Below are 12,349 nucleotides of genomic sequence, written 5' to 3'. Positions count from 1 at the left end.
TGCATATTGCGTGTTTCTTGTGGCCGATGCACGTGGGCGCTTCGAAGAAGACGACGAACGCTCTCTGGATCTCGAGCTGTCGGTTGAACTGGTCAGCGCTGCAGTTACCTTTGGTAACTATACTTTGTAAATAGTGTCCAGTCTTAATCCTTTGTTCACGCAACAATATTCTATTTCACGTAACGTGAAATATAAGATAAAAAGACAAAGAGCCGCTTCAATTACTCAGTAACACAACAAATATCTGGATGCGCTTGGCTGCCCAAGCATATATCATTCCGGAATAGGTTAGCGCAAATGTACACTTCTTCCTTGAAGCATCTTGCAAATCTCAGAAGTGGCAAACTTCTTCCTGCTAGTAACAGCGCAAAACGTAGACAAGAGACGAGACAAGAAGACACCACAAGCGCTGTTACTAGCAGGATGAAAAACCAACAAGTCCAAGCTGCTATTCTAGCAAACTTCTTGTTCTTTCTTTTTCTTTCTTTTCTCGTCATACATCGCAGTGTCCTGGTAATTCTCGTCGCCGTGCTAGTCATCGCTTCTGCCGTGACCGTGTGGATCGCGCTGAGCGAACGAGTGACTGGGCCGAGTGGCAGCACGCAGTTTTACACCAGCGCGTGCAACGTGCCGCTTGACGAGCCTCAGGTGCACCTCGCATCCCTCGGCGCCACGGTGTACGGCAAGCTCGACAGCAGCGGCAGGCTGCGCAAGTTCTTCGGCATCCCGTACGGCCGGAACGTGAGCACCGCACGGAGGTTCCAGCTTGCGCAGAACGTAACGAGCTTGGGCGAGAACGGGTCCTTCTATGCTCATGTACACGGTCCACAGTGTCCTCAGGTGTAGTATTACTTGTAACCTATATGCACGCCGCGTCAGATTCTTGTCGAAGGCGTACAAAGCTTCTAAATGTGTAAAGACACGTCAGTCTGGCGTCAGGAAGTACCAATTGGAAACAAGCACCTCGTAGAGGTTATCGTATAGTTCGATATATATAAGGAAGGGGCACCGGTAGGACGGTAAGAGGACGACATTCATGGAATCTGCACAGCTATATATGTGTAAGGCATCTATAGTAGCGCAATATAGTTGCTCAGAAATTCGGAAGTCGTTATCTTATGGTGTCGAATTTGTTTTTACACGGCGTCTGCCGTTGCACGTGAACCAATTATTGCACGTATCTAAGTATAACGCGACCAGATTTCTTGATGTAAGAACACCGCAGAAAGATGACCTTAATTATGAACCGGTGGCAGGACAAGCGTTAGTTGCCGTTTTTTAGCATTTCGCAGCATCAGAACAAGACGCCCATGTTTCTTTCGGAAGCCATTTCACGCATTCAAGGGATAGTTAAATGAGCTGCAACTGTTTCGGTTGACAGTTGGTATGACGTGCGCCAATAAATGATTTACTTCAAATATCTCAGATTGCGTTGTTGCATCCCACTCAATAAATTTATGATCTTAGAGCATGCAGTTAGTCTACATGAAAGAAGTTGCACGTTCATTTGTGACACAGAAGTGAGAACAGTTGGCACGTATTCACCTTCAGTGTTGCGCAGCGCACGCAGGACATACGTTAGTGAGCCAATAAAGCTTTTTTAATGTCTGCCCTCGCTTCTTGCTTGCGGTTAGAAAACCTCGATATACGTGCCGACCTAAACTCTACGAAACCATCACTTCTTTATTTGCTTCCCAAAATGTGCAAAGCAGCTTCTGTAAATAATGTTGCATTTCCGAAAGGGTTTACCAACAGCGTGACGTGACGTACCTTCGCTGTTCATTATGATAGTGCTTAAGTGAATTCTCAATGAATACACAGGATCATAATGATGCAACAATGTAGTCGACACCATATGCATGGCGCTACCTTGTTATTAGTTCGGATGGTCATAGAGTCATCACTTAGCTTCTTTCCCACATACACAGTCCAAATACACAAAAACAGTGATATTACATTACACGATAATATTTTACCGGGATTCTAAGCATTGGCGTAGGCGAATAAGATCTAATGGAATGTTGCCCTACACCTTGTGATTTCTTCCCCACGTATATTAGTTCACATTTGTGACCTGTCCGAAGTCGTCGCTATCTATTTTGGTACTATCACAGATCTCGATAAAAGAAACAATACATAGCTGATATTTCGGGAGGGTTTCTGTGAATTATTATTTGGGCCGCAAGTCGGCTATCATCCAGAGTTCTGCTGTCAAGGTTGCATAAATAAATTACGTTTGCCGCAAGGCACGTACATACCTTAAGCGATGAGCAGAAAAAAATTATTGCGTTCGCATGCATGCGAAACCATGGGCGTTATTATTTATTAGTGGTGCCAAATTAACGGCAGTGACGATTTAGTAGTGGTGCCAAGTTAGCTGCAGGGTTTAATATTTGCTAGCATCTAGCGGAGATGTACAACACACGCTGCGATGAATAGCCTAATTCGTTTTGACACAGTTAACGCGATAAATAGAACCACGCACATTAGTAGGAGATGAAAATGAGCAGTTAAAGTTTTTTTTGTGTGTGTGCGTGGTTGCATTCGCTAAAGAATTTGAGGGAGTCCAGCAGTGTTTCTTTAGACATCATGGTGAAAGCTACAGTAACGCGTTCATTGCTGGATTCGTGCGGAGTAGTTACAGTATTGCTTGGGAAGCAGCAGCAGTTTTATCAAGATACTAGTTCTTGGACTTAAGTTCCCAGCTTTGTGTCAACAGCTCAAATAATCGCTTATGTGCAGGGAGACCTTGCAGATCCGAGCATGGACGAGGAGTGCCTGACCCTATCCATCTGGGTCCCTGTCGTGTGCCCTGCTAGCAGCCCACTCAAGACCGTGTTGGTGGTCGTGGCTTCCGAATGGTTCCAGTTCGACAACACTGGTCAACTTGACCGCAAGTGGGCGACTCTGAGCCTCGGAGGAGATATCGTCATCGTCACCATCAAACATAGACTCGGTCTCCTAGGCTTCCTGGATGCTAATTTGAACGAAGCGTCCGGATATGTTGGTGTCGAAGACGTTTTCCTCGCTCTCAAGTGGATAAGCGAGCACATCCGAGCTTTCCACGGCGATCCTGCTAGTCTCGTGGGTTTTGGTTTTGGAGCAGGTGCGTACATTGCGTCGATTGACTTGTTTGATCAAACGCAGAGCAAGCAGAAATTCTTTAAGCGTCTGCTTCTGGACGGCGTCTCACCAGCTTCTCTGCTTCCGCGTCTCAAACCTGACGACTTGAGAAACCTCGCGATTTCGTTGCAGTGCCCGACCACAACTAGCACATCTTCGCTCGTCGAATGCCTCAGGGCAAATGACCTGAAACGCATATACGAAGAAGCTGCGAAACTGTCTCTGCTCTTCACGCCTAACTGCGACAGGCCTCCTTTTGATGGTTGCGACAAGATCTTCGCAAAGCTTCCAGGTTCATTGGCTGGTGTGGCTATACTTTGTGGCTACAACAAGAATGACGGCCACGAGCTTTTCAGGCGGTACATCCTGAAACAATCCAGAAAGCTAGACAGTCAAAACCCAGAAGAAATGTTCGACAAACTTCAAATATTTTTCACCGGAAAAAAAGGAAAGCATAATTTTAAGGATCTGCCAGTCCAGGTGCAGCGTGAGCTCAATGAAGCCGGCAAGGCTAGAGAGCAAGGTTTCAGTGAATTGGTGTCAGACATGGTCCTGCGCTGCCCTATGATTGAACTGGCTCGGGAGATGACAGCAAAGGGAGCTTCCGTCCACCTTTACGGCTCTGGCGGTGCGCACAACCTTTTGGAACCAGCTTTGATGATGGCCGATATTGTCGCCTTTGTGAAACAAGGGTGAGCATCATCTCTGAAAAAAAAATGTATTTTGGTATTTGCGCAGCGCTTACGAAAAACACGGATGTAACACACCGACTGACAACTCTGTTTTATTAGACGGATGCTAACATATTATACAAGTACAGGAAAACATCCGAATACAGCAATATTGGAAGGAAACTAGATGGTGGCGTGAGCCAGATGTTCATTACCCTGAGGGACATTGAGATTATGCACCATGCGAGGGCGCGTATATATATAGTTTGAATGTTCTAATATATGCCTGTCCCTAAATGAGGTAGCAAGGCGTTGTGACACACGGGCTTTTTCGAGTGTTCGCTTGTGCATTTGTACGTTAGCGTTCAATTGGACTTTAGTCGCGAGCAAGCGCTTGTCGTTAACTATACGCGCTTCCTTTCGGTTTTGCGCCATTGTTTTCGCGAGCGCTGCACAAATCACAAGGTCAGCGCGCACCAACTTGCTGAGTTTTCGATGCTATTAAGAGAGCAATTCTTAAGCGTCGAAATTGTTGCGTCGTGCCACTTGTCGTGTCGCAGAGTTCAAAGGCGCGCGAAAATAACGCTTGTTTTAATTACCTTTGACTACCATAATGCTTCGGGGGCATTTGAGAGCTACTAATTTTTGTGATGTGGTGGAGAAAATTGGCGCATGCCAATAAATATGTACTTGTGATTGCGCTACGGCGTCACATAAATTAGGCACATGTCGTTCGTGACACATGCTTTTTTTTGTGCATTCAAAAAAACGTTCTTGAGATTGAGGCAAAATGTAGTAGTGTACGCCCAAATAATTTTTTTCTTTTGCATAAGTAATGTTTGCAAAATTGCGGCCTTGTAGTAACTGCGTGCATTCAAAGAATGATAAATCAATCGCCCTTCCCCGGCGCGTTAATGAGCCAGTGGTGCTTAATGCACTAGTGAAGCCATTGGCAATTGTAGCCTCTCTATGACGCGCCACCTTCGCAGTTTAATTATACTGAAGGAAGCACTAATGGTGCTAGCAGGCGTTGCGTCTACTTAACATGACGCGAACGCTTTCCAGTGTACTATGCTGGGCACGGTGCTATGTGCCCCGTCCGTTCGCAAAAAATGTTCTTGTCCATTATTGCAGGAGCGTCAGCTGGCCCATGTTTTCCAAAGGCAACGTCATGTTGCTCGCCAATGACACTTCACGACAACTAGTGAAATCGGAAGGAAACGACTGTTCGCTGACGCATCAAATATCCCGAGCCCTCATTCAATAAGTGTGGAACTATCTGCGACATGCATATGGAATGTTGGAAGGTCCACATGTTGAAGCCCTCGGGACAGTGTTGTAGTGTTTCATAAGTTTTACTTATTGTTGGCGTTTCTTTCCCCAGTTCCTTCTTTAAAGAAAATCATGCACAAGTAAAGAATGTTTTATGATAGTTAAAATCTAAGAAAATTTGAATGACATGCATTTGGCAATAAGCAAATTTAAACAAAGATGTTCATCCTCGAAAGGAACAACTAATGAATCTTATTTCTTTCTAGTCTCTAGTTTCTAGTTTTCTAAAAAAATGAAACATGCGGGAATTTACAAGGTGTTTAAAGTTTTCATGAAGAACTGCAGTATTCAACAGGAAGTAGGATGACGCCATTAACACGAGCTGTGACACAGTTCATGCTTGCTTAACGCGTTCATTTTTATTTTTGGATACGATCATGGATTGGCTTTGACGATATGGATGAAAGGGCCAGGCGTTGCTTTGTAAGGATGAAGTATTTTAGTGGTTGTAAGCTAAGTAATTCATGTGCACATACTCAAGCGCACTCTCAAATGTGTTTCTTGCATCTCCGGGAGTGGGCATCGCTTAGCCGTTCCGGCTCCTGCTTCTTTGTTCGTATTTTCATTGAAAAATAAAGAATTTTAATTTGAATTTGAAAGTATCACAGCCCTTATTATTATTAGTATATGTTCTACATAGACTAGAATATCAGCTCTACCGTGAGTAAATCGCATTCAAGAAATACACCTAAATATCGGTGTAGTTTTCTTTTTTCGTTAGAGTTTGATGTGCAGAGAGGACGGCAAAGGGAGAGGCATCATTCGCTTCTTCAGTGCCTCGTTATATACATGTACTGTTCTCTCAGAGTAGCTGTACTCTTCCTGCTCATTTCTAGTGTCTTTACCTATTGATTATAATAATATTTCAAGCAAATTCTCCTTCCCACAGACAAATTAAAGGCATAGATTTACCCGTAGTGGGCAAACATATTTTTTTTAGTCTTTAACCGGACTGTGGGTAGAAAATTTGCCTAGTTTGCTGCAGAGTATGACTCTGTACGGGAAGAAACGTGTGGTTATGGTCTACTGCCGAAAATTGCTGAATTATGGCATAAATTTGCAGCGACTGCTTATTTAAATGTATAAAAGTACATACAAGTGGTTATAGTGATTCCAAAAAGGAATGTCATCATCGTTTTATTGTTGATTAGATGTTCACTTTAGCGGTTGACCGCGCTCTACATACAGTGGACATAGCGATCTGTAACGTAGACCGAGAAAGAAAGACGAGACTAAGACATTATAAACAGCGCAGGTACCACACATTGAACGTGCACCCGTTTCACTCCGCCATACTGACCAGACTATGGGATTGAGCTCACAGACATCGCGACAACATGAAATTTCGTTGCCATCAAAGCACTCATCGCAAGTGAAAAGTACGGCCGTGCTCGGCCCTTGTATCCGCACTGAATCCGCTAGTTCATTATAGGGCTTAGCGGCTAAGTCACAAGGAAGTTGAGCTTTTCTCCAGTTTCGTCCTTATAAAATCCTTCGCGGCAACGTTCATATTTGATTTCGAGAATTTGTGAGCGTCTCCCGCAAAGTAGGCGATTTATTGGAATTCGACGTTTCGTAGCCAAATCCGCTGTTTTTAGGAGTCCTTCACCATATGGAGACAGAACTGGAAGGATAGTCTCACTAGGGGTTGTAACTTGTTTTCATGTGTCCTTTTACTGGTTACCACCCCTAGTTGAAGTCTCCGTCCACCTCCTTCCCCCAGTTAGGAAGAACTTGTAAGAAGCTGCGCCCCGCCGCAATCCGTCGTTAACCGCTGAACAAAAAGCAGAGTTGGCTACGAAACGTCGAGCTTTTAACAAATCCACTAGTTTGTTGGAGATCATACTAAATTCCTACTTATTGATTCCAAATAGATAGGTAATACTGTCATAATGTTGATCATCCAGTCTGTATTTGGTTTTTATGCTGCCGCTTTCTGTGTCCTGCATGCGAAATTGAAAGTGCATTTTACAGCGTCAGCTGTTATGAGCTCGTTCCATTAATCTTTTCGGCTGGTGATGTTGATTGCCACCACCGCCGCTGCACGCAACTGCTCTCGCCAGGCTCCTGCCCACTGTGAGAGATTGGCCAATAAATGCTAGGATTTTCTTGAGAAAGAAAAAATTCATAGACGGGCGCCATACGTATATGAAATACTTGTATGGAACATGCACCTAATTAAATCAAGCAGGCTAGGTTACTGTTTGTCACCGCCGCCTTTCAAAGGGGATACCAATAAATCATCATATTCATCATCATCGTCATTACCATCGTATCGTTCCACTCTTCACGCGATGTAAGATGTGCACCGCGTAGCGTGAATGCATGCACAATTTGGATTGCATTTGCATATTATTACTCAAGGTCACACACCATGTAGCAGTTGCATAGGTAGCGGTACAAGGTTGTTTGGGTTTTGTATAATCTATGTGGTGCTTATCCACATCCGGGGGTTCATCAAGGAATGAATTAATTGTCTTGAGGAAGAAAAAAAGATTAAGAGGATGTATACAGGGTGAAAACCTTTTACCTTTTACCTTTTACCTTTATCTCTAGTTACGTACTTTTTTTTTTTACCTTCTACAGAGCACGTGTTTTCTGGCCTTAAGAAGCTCGTCAAAAAAAGTGAAAAAGAAATGTTCAGAAACGTTTGTCCCGCTTTACAAGAGAAATGCCAGGAAATTAACGCAAAGCGTGAGGCACAGCACTGGGAACATCCGCCCTGACAAAACGACCGAGGACCGCTGTTTGTTCTGCCGTCAGTTCTGGCTGATGTATGGCTCTGCGTTCTCTCGCGAGCAAAAAGCTTGTTAGGTCCACACTATTAATCTTTCGCGCCACCTAATAGCGCTCTTCCCGTTTTCGTTGAAAAGAAGAGCGCACAAAATAAAGATATCGCTCGCAAACAGGAGTACAACTCACCGTTTAAAAGGTACTCTTTGGTAAAGCGTTGGTCCAACCGCATTTGCAGGAAAATGTATTCGTTCTGCGTTTCCGGGAAGAGAGGACTTCGCTGTCCTTTTCCATATCAGCAGAATATATGCTATACCGACCATCAGAACGAGCACACTGCATAATAGCGTTAGGAGGTTGATAATTTGTAGTAAGTTCAATTAGAGGACCGGTGACAACGTAGTAAAACGCACTTCTTTAAGACTAAAAGTTTAGCTCTCTCTCCGAAGAGTTGAATTTTCTCTTAAAGCAGAACTTGAACTGGAAGAATACATATAGTCTAAAATTTACATGTGAATCTACGTTAGTGGCACATTTCAACCCATAATAAAAATTCGCTCTGTACAGCACCTCGATACCTTAAAGTTACCTCACGCGCTAGCGCTGAAATAACGCCGCTATTCCTTTGAACAAATATTGTCATTCGGCAACCATCTTCGCGTCTCATATATCAGATTACTGCGCACATTTCAATATTTATTTGATATCTCTTACAACATCAGTAGTCACACTGCCAATTAGCACAGCTCGTGTACAAATAACTTTATGATAATCCTGAGAAGACCGTAAAGAATAATTAAGAATAGTTTTTCTATTCAAGCTATCAGCTGAATTTTCTAATTGGAGAATCAGATCGGGACTGCATTTCAATGAATCCTTTTTTTGAATTTCTTCGTTTTTTTGTATGTGTCTCTCGATATTGATTCGTACGAATGCGTGTCGCCGTTTATCGCTGAGAGCGGCCACTCAGCGCGACGAATGGCGTGAAATGAATACAATTGTAGGAAAAGAATTAGTAGAAGCTTTTTAAAAACGGTACATTCCGGGGTTTTAGGTGCAGGAACCGCGATATGATTACATGGCATGCCGTAGTGGGAAGCTCCGGAATAACTTTGACTATGCCCGTGGTTCTTTAAAACGCACCTAAATGTAGGCCACATCAGCGTTTTTGCATTCTGCTCTCATTGGAACGCTGCTGCCGCTGCATGGATTGAACACGCGACCTCGATCTTAGCAGCGCAACACCACACTCATTGAGCTACAGCAGTGGGTCATCATCATCATCATAATCATCCTAATCATCATCATCATCAGCTTATTTTTATGCCCACTGCAAGACGAAGGCCTCTCCCTGCTATCTCCGATTACCGATGTCGATCTACTACGGTGAGTATCTAGAAAAACGAAATATCAGCCCTTTAAAACGTAGCCCTAACAGTCAACCCCATGGCGTATAAACACTACAAAGATTTGAACGCCATAAAAATTATAGAGAAAGCAAGCATACGCGTGATAGAAAAATTTCCCCTTCAATCACGAATTGCGATGGAGTGTGGATGAATTTGCCAAAGTTACGTAATTTTGCTCCAAGGCGTTGCTGACTCCGTCGAAGGAAAGTCATGGATGTTGAATGACGATTTAGTTATTTTAAGGTAAGTGCTAATAATTATGGCTCAATTATAAATTGCATATTATCTTACAGTCGACTGTGTTGCGTTCTTTAAAAAAATTTGTGTAGCTTGATCGAAGGCAGCGCGCAGGTTAATTTATTGGCTGGAAGTCCTTACGAGCAAAAAAGAAACCATTCTTTCGTCATTCATGAAGGAACGGTGCATGTCGAACAACCCGTCAAACATTGTAGGGAGCTCAACAACGTGATTGTGAGTAGCCCTGGTTGCACGCAGCGCACGGAAGTGAAATGAAACCGTGGCAAGTATGTGTGTTCGTATGGGCTGCGTTTTCCACCAGCGAAGGACATAAATTGCACTCCAAAACCAGCCTTAGAATTGGGAAACAAGCATTTGTTTTGCTTGTGTGTATGTGAACATAAAAAAAAACGTTGTCGCTGTGCCTTTTACTGTGTTCTTTGTCAGAATCTTTTTCCGAGCGCATCCTTGACCTAAGAGGAGAGTACGATCAGACTCCAGCATATCCTTGAACACAATTAATAAAAAATGTCGCGTTGAATACGCAGGGCATTCAATTTACCTGAAGCTCAATAGTACACTGTATTTTTTTTCCTTGTCACTACTTGGAAACACTGGCAAAGCCAAGTCACGCACACAGATGTGTACATCGGGACTGAATTTTACATACGGTGAGCAATCTACGCACTTCTTTCAAAATCTACAATGTACGAACCGACTACAGCTACATAGTCCAGCTTTCACACGATATCTTGGGCAATAGCATTCTAGGAATGAACTTCTCGTTTCTGCAATAAATAGTTTCTCAAAACGTTTTGTTCTCGCGATTCGCTTCTCTGTGTCCGACTTTCTGTCCCATCTTTCTTCGAATCGAGGCTGACTACCTTCTTTATGACCCACCTGCCTTCAAATGGAAAAAGAAAATGGACCTAGAAGAAGCTGTGGTGGGGCAATAAGTCCACCTACGGCTAAAGCCATGTTTACGACCCCTTCAGCGCTTTCTTCCAAGTTTAGCCAAGCCAGATGCGTTTCAATCAGCGCACGCAAATCCACCCACCGAATAATTTCCGAGAGCCCTGATGTTTAAGAAGCGGCAGACACATAGGCATACACTCTATCGCGGAAAAGTTTTGAAACGCTCCAATACTTGGCTCTGAGCAAGTTCCACGTGAGCACACTTGCGCACAGACGGGGAAACACACAGTATAGAATGGACAGCGACGTGATGCGCGCACACACGCAAACATAAGGCGTGCAGTTACTCTCAAGACTCTCCGCTCTTCAGGCATTTCAATCTCGTCCACCGCTATAGCACAACAGTCGAAAAAGGAACCGGGCACCGAGAAAACATCTTTTCATTCCATCTGTATGTTTCTGCTTTCTTCCCTAGAGAAGAGAGAAAAAAAAATTGACAATGTTCTCCCCGTTGCCCGCCATTTACCCAAATTTCCCTCAGGGCACGAAACCCGCTGTGATCCAGAAAATGTACTTGAGTCCCCGCTGCTATATTGGCTATGAAATAAGGCAGCGACGCGGTTTATACGTTTACTTCAAAGCTCGTTTCTTAGAAAGACGAATGGTATTGACTCAGTTAAAGGATTCAGACCGATGGCGATATCGCATCAACCGGAACGAAACGTACAGGTAAAGAGCGGTAAGAGAATCATGTTGTTTTTTTTGCAAACAGTGTACCGGCTTTCGGTGCCGGTCGATTATTTTATATGACGCCGCCAATCAGAATGTTGTTCTTTGCGTGTAGAGACTAATGGCGTTTTATTTGGACAGCGTTCTGTAAGTTACTTTTATTTTCTTATTTCTCTCTTTTTCCGTTGAATTAAAGTGTTGTTAAACTATTAAAATCCATCTCCTTAAGCAAAATAAAAGTATATCTAGAAAGTCGGAGCATTTGATATGGTTGCTGTTCTTGCTCTCATACTAAGGAATAACATGTGTTAAAGCTGTAAGCGCACATTTTAAATATGGCTTTATCAACAAAACATAGAAGCTTCTGAGATCACGCCGGTAACGAGTCAGTTTCATTGCAATGTTTTTCAGCTAATATAGTGCAGTTGTTGGGCTAGCTAGTGTGCAGCAAATAAACAGCTATAGCCGATTGAAATTTACATCTGATAAAGATGGCCCTGGCATTAATAGGCAACGTAACTAACTACCGTCGCGATGAATGTGGAACATGGCTAAATTGCAGGTGTCATGTACTACGTTACCTTAGAAGCAGGCAGCTCACTAGTAACCTTTGTACGCAACCTGAGTCAAAGCTCTCGCTCTGCAATTGCATATGCAATCACAATCTAGTAGCAATTGAGCTATAGTAATGATATTGTCTCCGTGCGTTTTCTTGGTTATTTATGCTCACTTATTTCACCCAAGGTAGCCCTGGGAATGCTGTGCATACGAGTATATATCCTGGATTTCTCGCCTTGCATTTCTTCATCGCTTGCTTCATGGAGCACCTATAGTCAAGGCTAGAGAGCATTTTCTCTTTGCATCGAGATTAGATAAAGGTAAAGAAACTTGTATGTAGAAAGTAAAAAAAAATACGTAACTAGAGATTTGCATTCTTATTGCTCAAACTATAAACAGGCTTCGTGATACCACTGTCTAAAATATGGCGTTATTCCCTGAGTTATAATATTAATTTTGATATTATCATGCAAGCTCCCTCAATTGCATATGTCCTGCAGTGATATCTCTCATATCTTAGTTAGGTGCACTGTGGTAAATAAATATTTATTTCTCTGGTACTGAAGTCATTGGAACTAGACTGGAACAGCCTTAAAACGTGCGATTGTTTCTTTAAACAAGATATTGTACTTGCTTGCAGGA

At 43.2% G+C, this 12,349-nt stretch overlaps 1 protein-coding gene across 1 annotated transcript; it reads left to right on the top strand.

Moving 5' to 3' along the window:
* Positions 1-371: 371 nt before the first annotated feature.
* LOC142581862 (acetylcholinesterase-1-like) lies at positions 372-5,309 on the top strand. Its single transcript, XM_075691308.1, has 3 exons — positions 372-840; positions 2,743-3,815; positions 4,929-5,309. The coding sequence occupies exons 1-3, from the start codon at positions 424-426 to the stop codon at positions 5,059-5,061; spliced, it is 1,623 nt and encodes a 540-aa protein (XP_075547423.1). The 5' UTR covers positions 372-423; the 3' UTR covers positions 5,062-5,309.
* Positions 5,310-12,349: the final 7,040 nt, after the last annotated feature.

The sequence above is a fragment of the Dermacentor variabilis genome, chromosome 5 (genome assembly GCF_050947875.1).
Source record: "Dermacentor variabilis isolate Ectoservices chromosome 5, ASM5094787v1, whole genome shotgun sequence".
In the NCBI taxonomy this organism is placed as follows: domain Eukaryota; kingdom Metazoa; phylum Arthropoda; class Arachnida; order Ixodida; family Ixodidae; genus Dermacentor; species Dermacentor variabilis.
Note: the sequence above shows the minus strand (reverse complement) of the source record. Positions and strands in the feature narration are given on the sequence as shown.

Coding starts and splice junctions, on each gene's coding strand:
- LOC142581862 (XM_075691308.1), top strand. CDS start 424: ATGAAAAACCAACAAGTCCAAGCTGCTATTCTAGCAAACTTCTTGTTC. Junction 841..2,742: donor ACGGTCCACAGTGTCCTCAG/GTGTAGTATTAC, acceptor GCTTATGTGCAG/GGAGACCTTGCAGATCCGAG. Junction 3,816..4,928: donor GTCGCCTTTGTGAAACAAGG/GTGAGCATCATC, acceptor CCATTATTGCAG/GAGCGTCAGCTGGCCCATGT.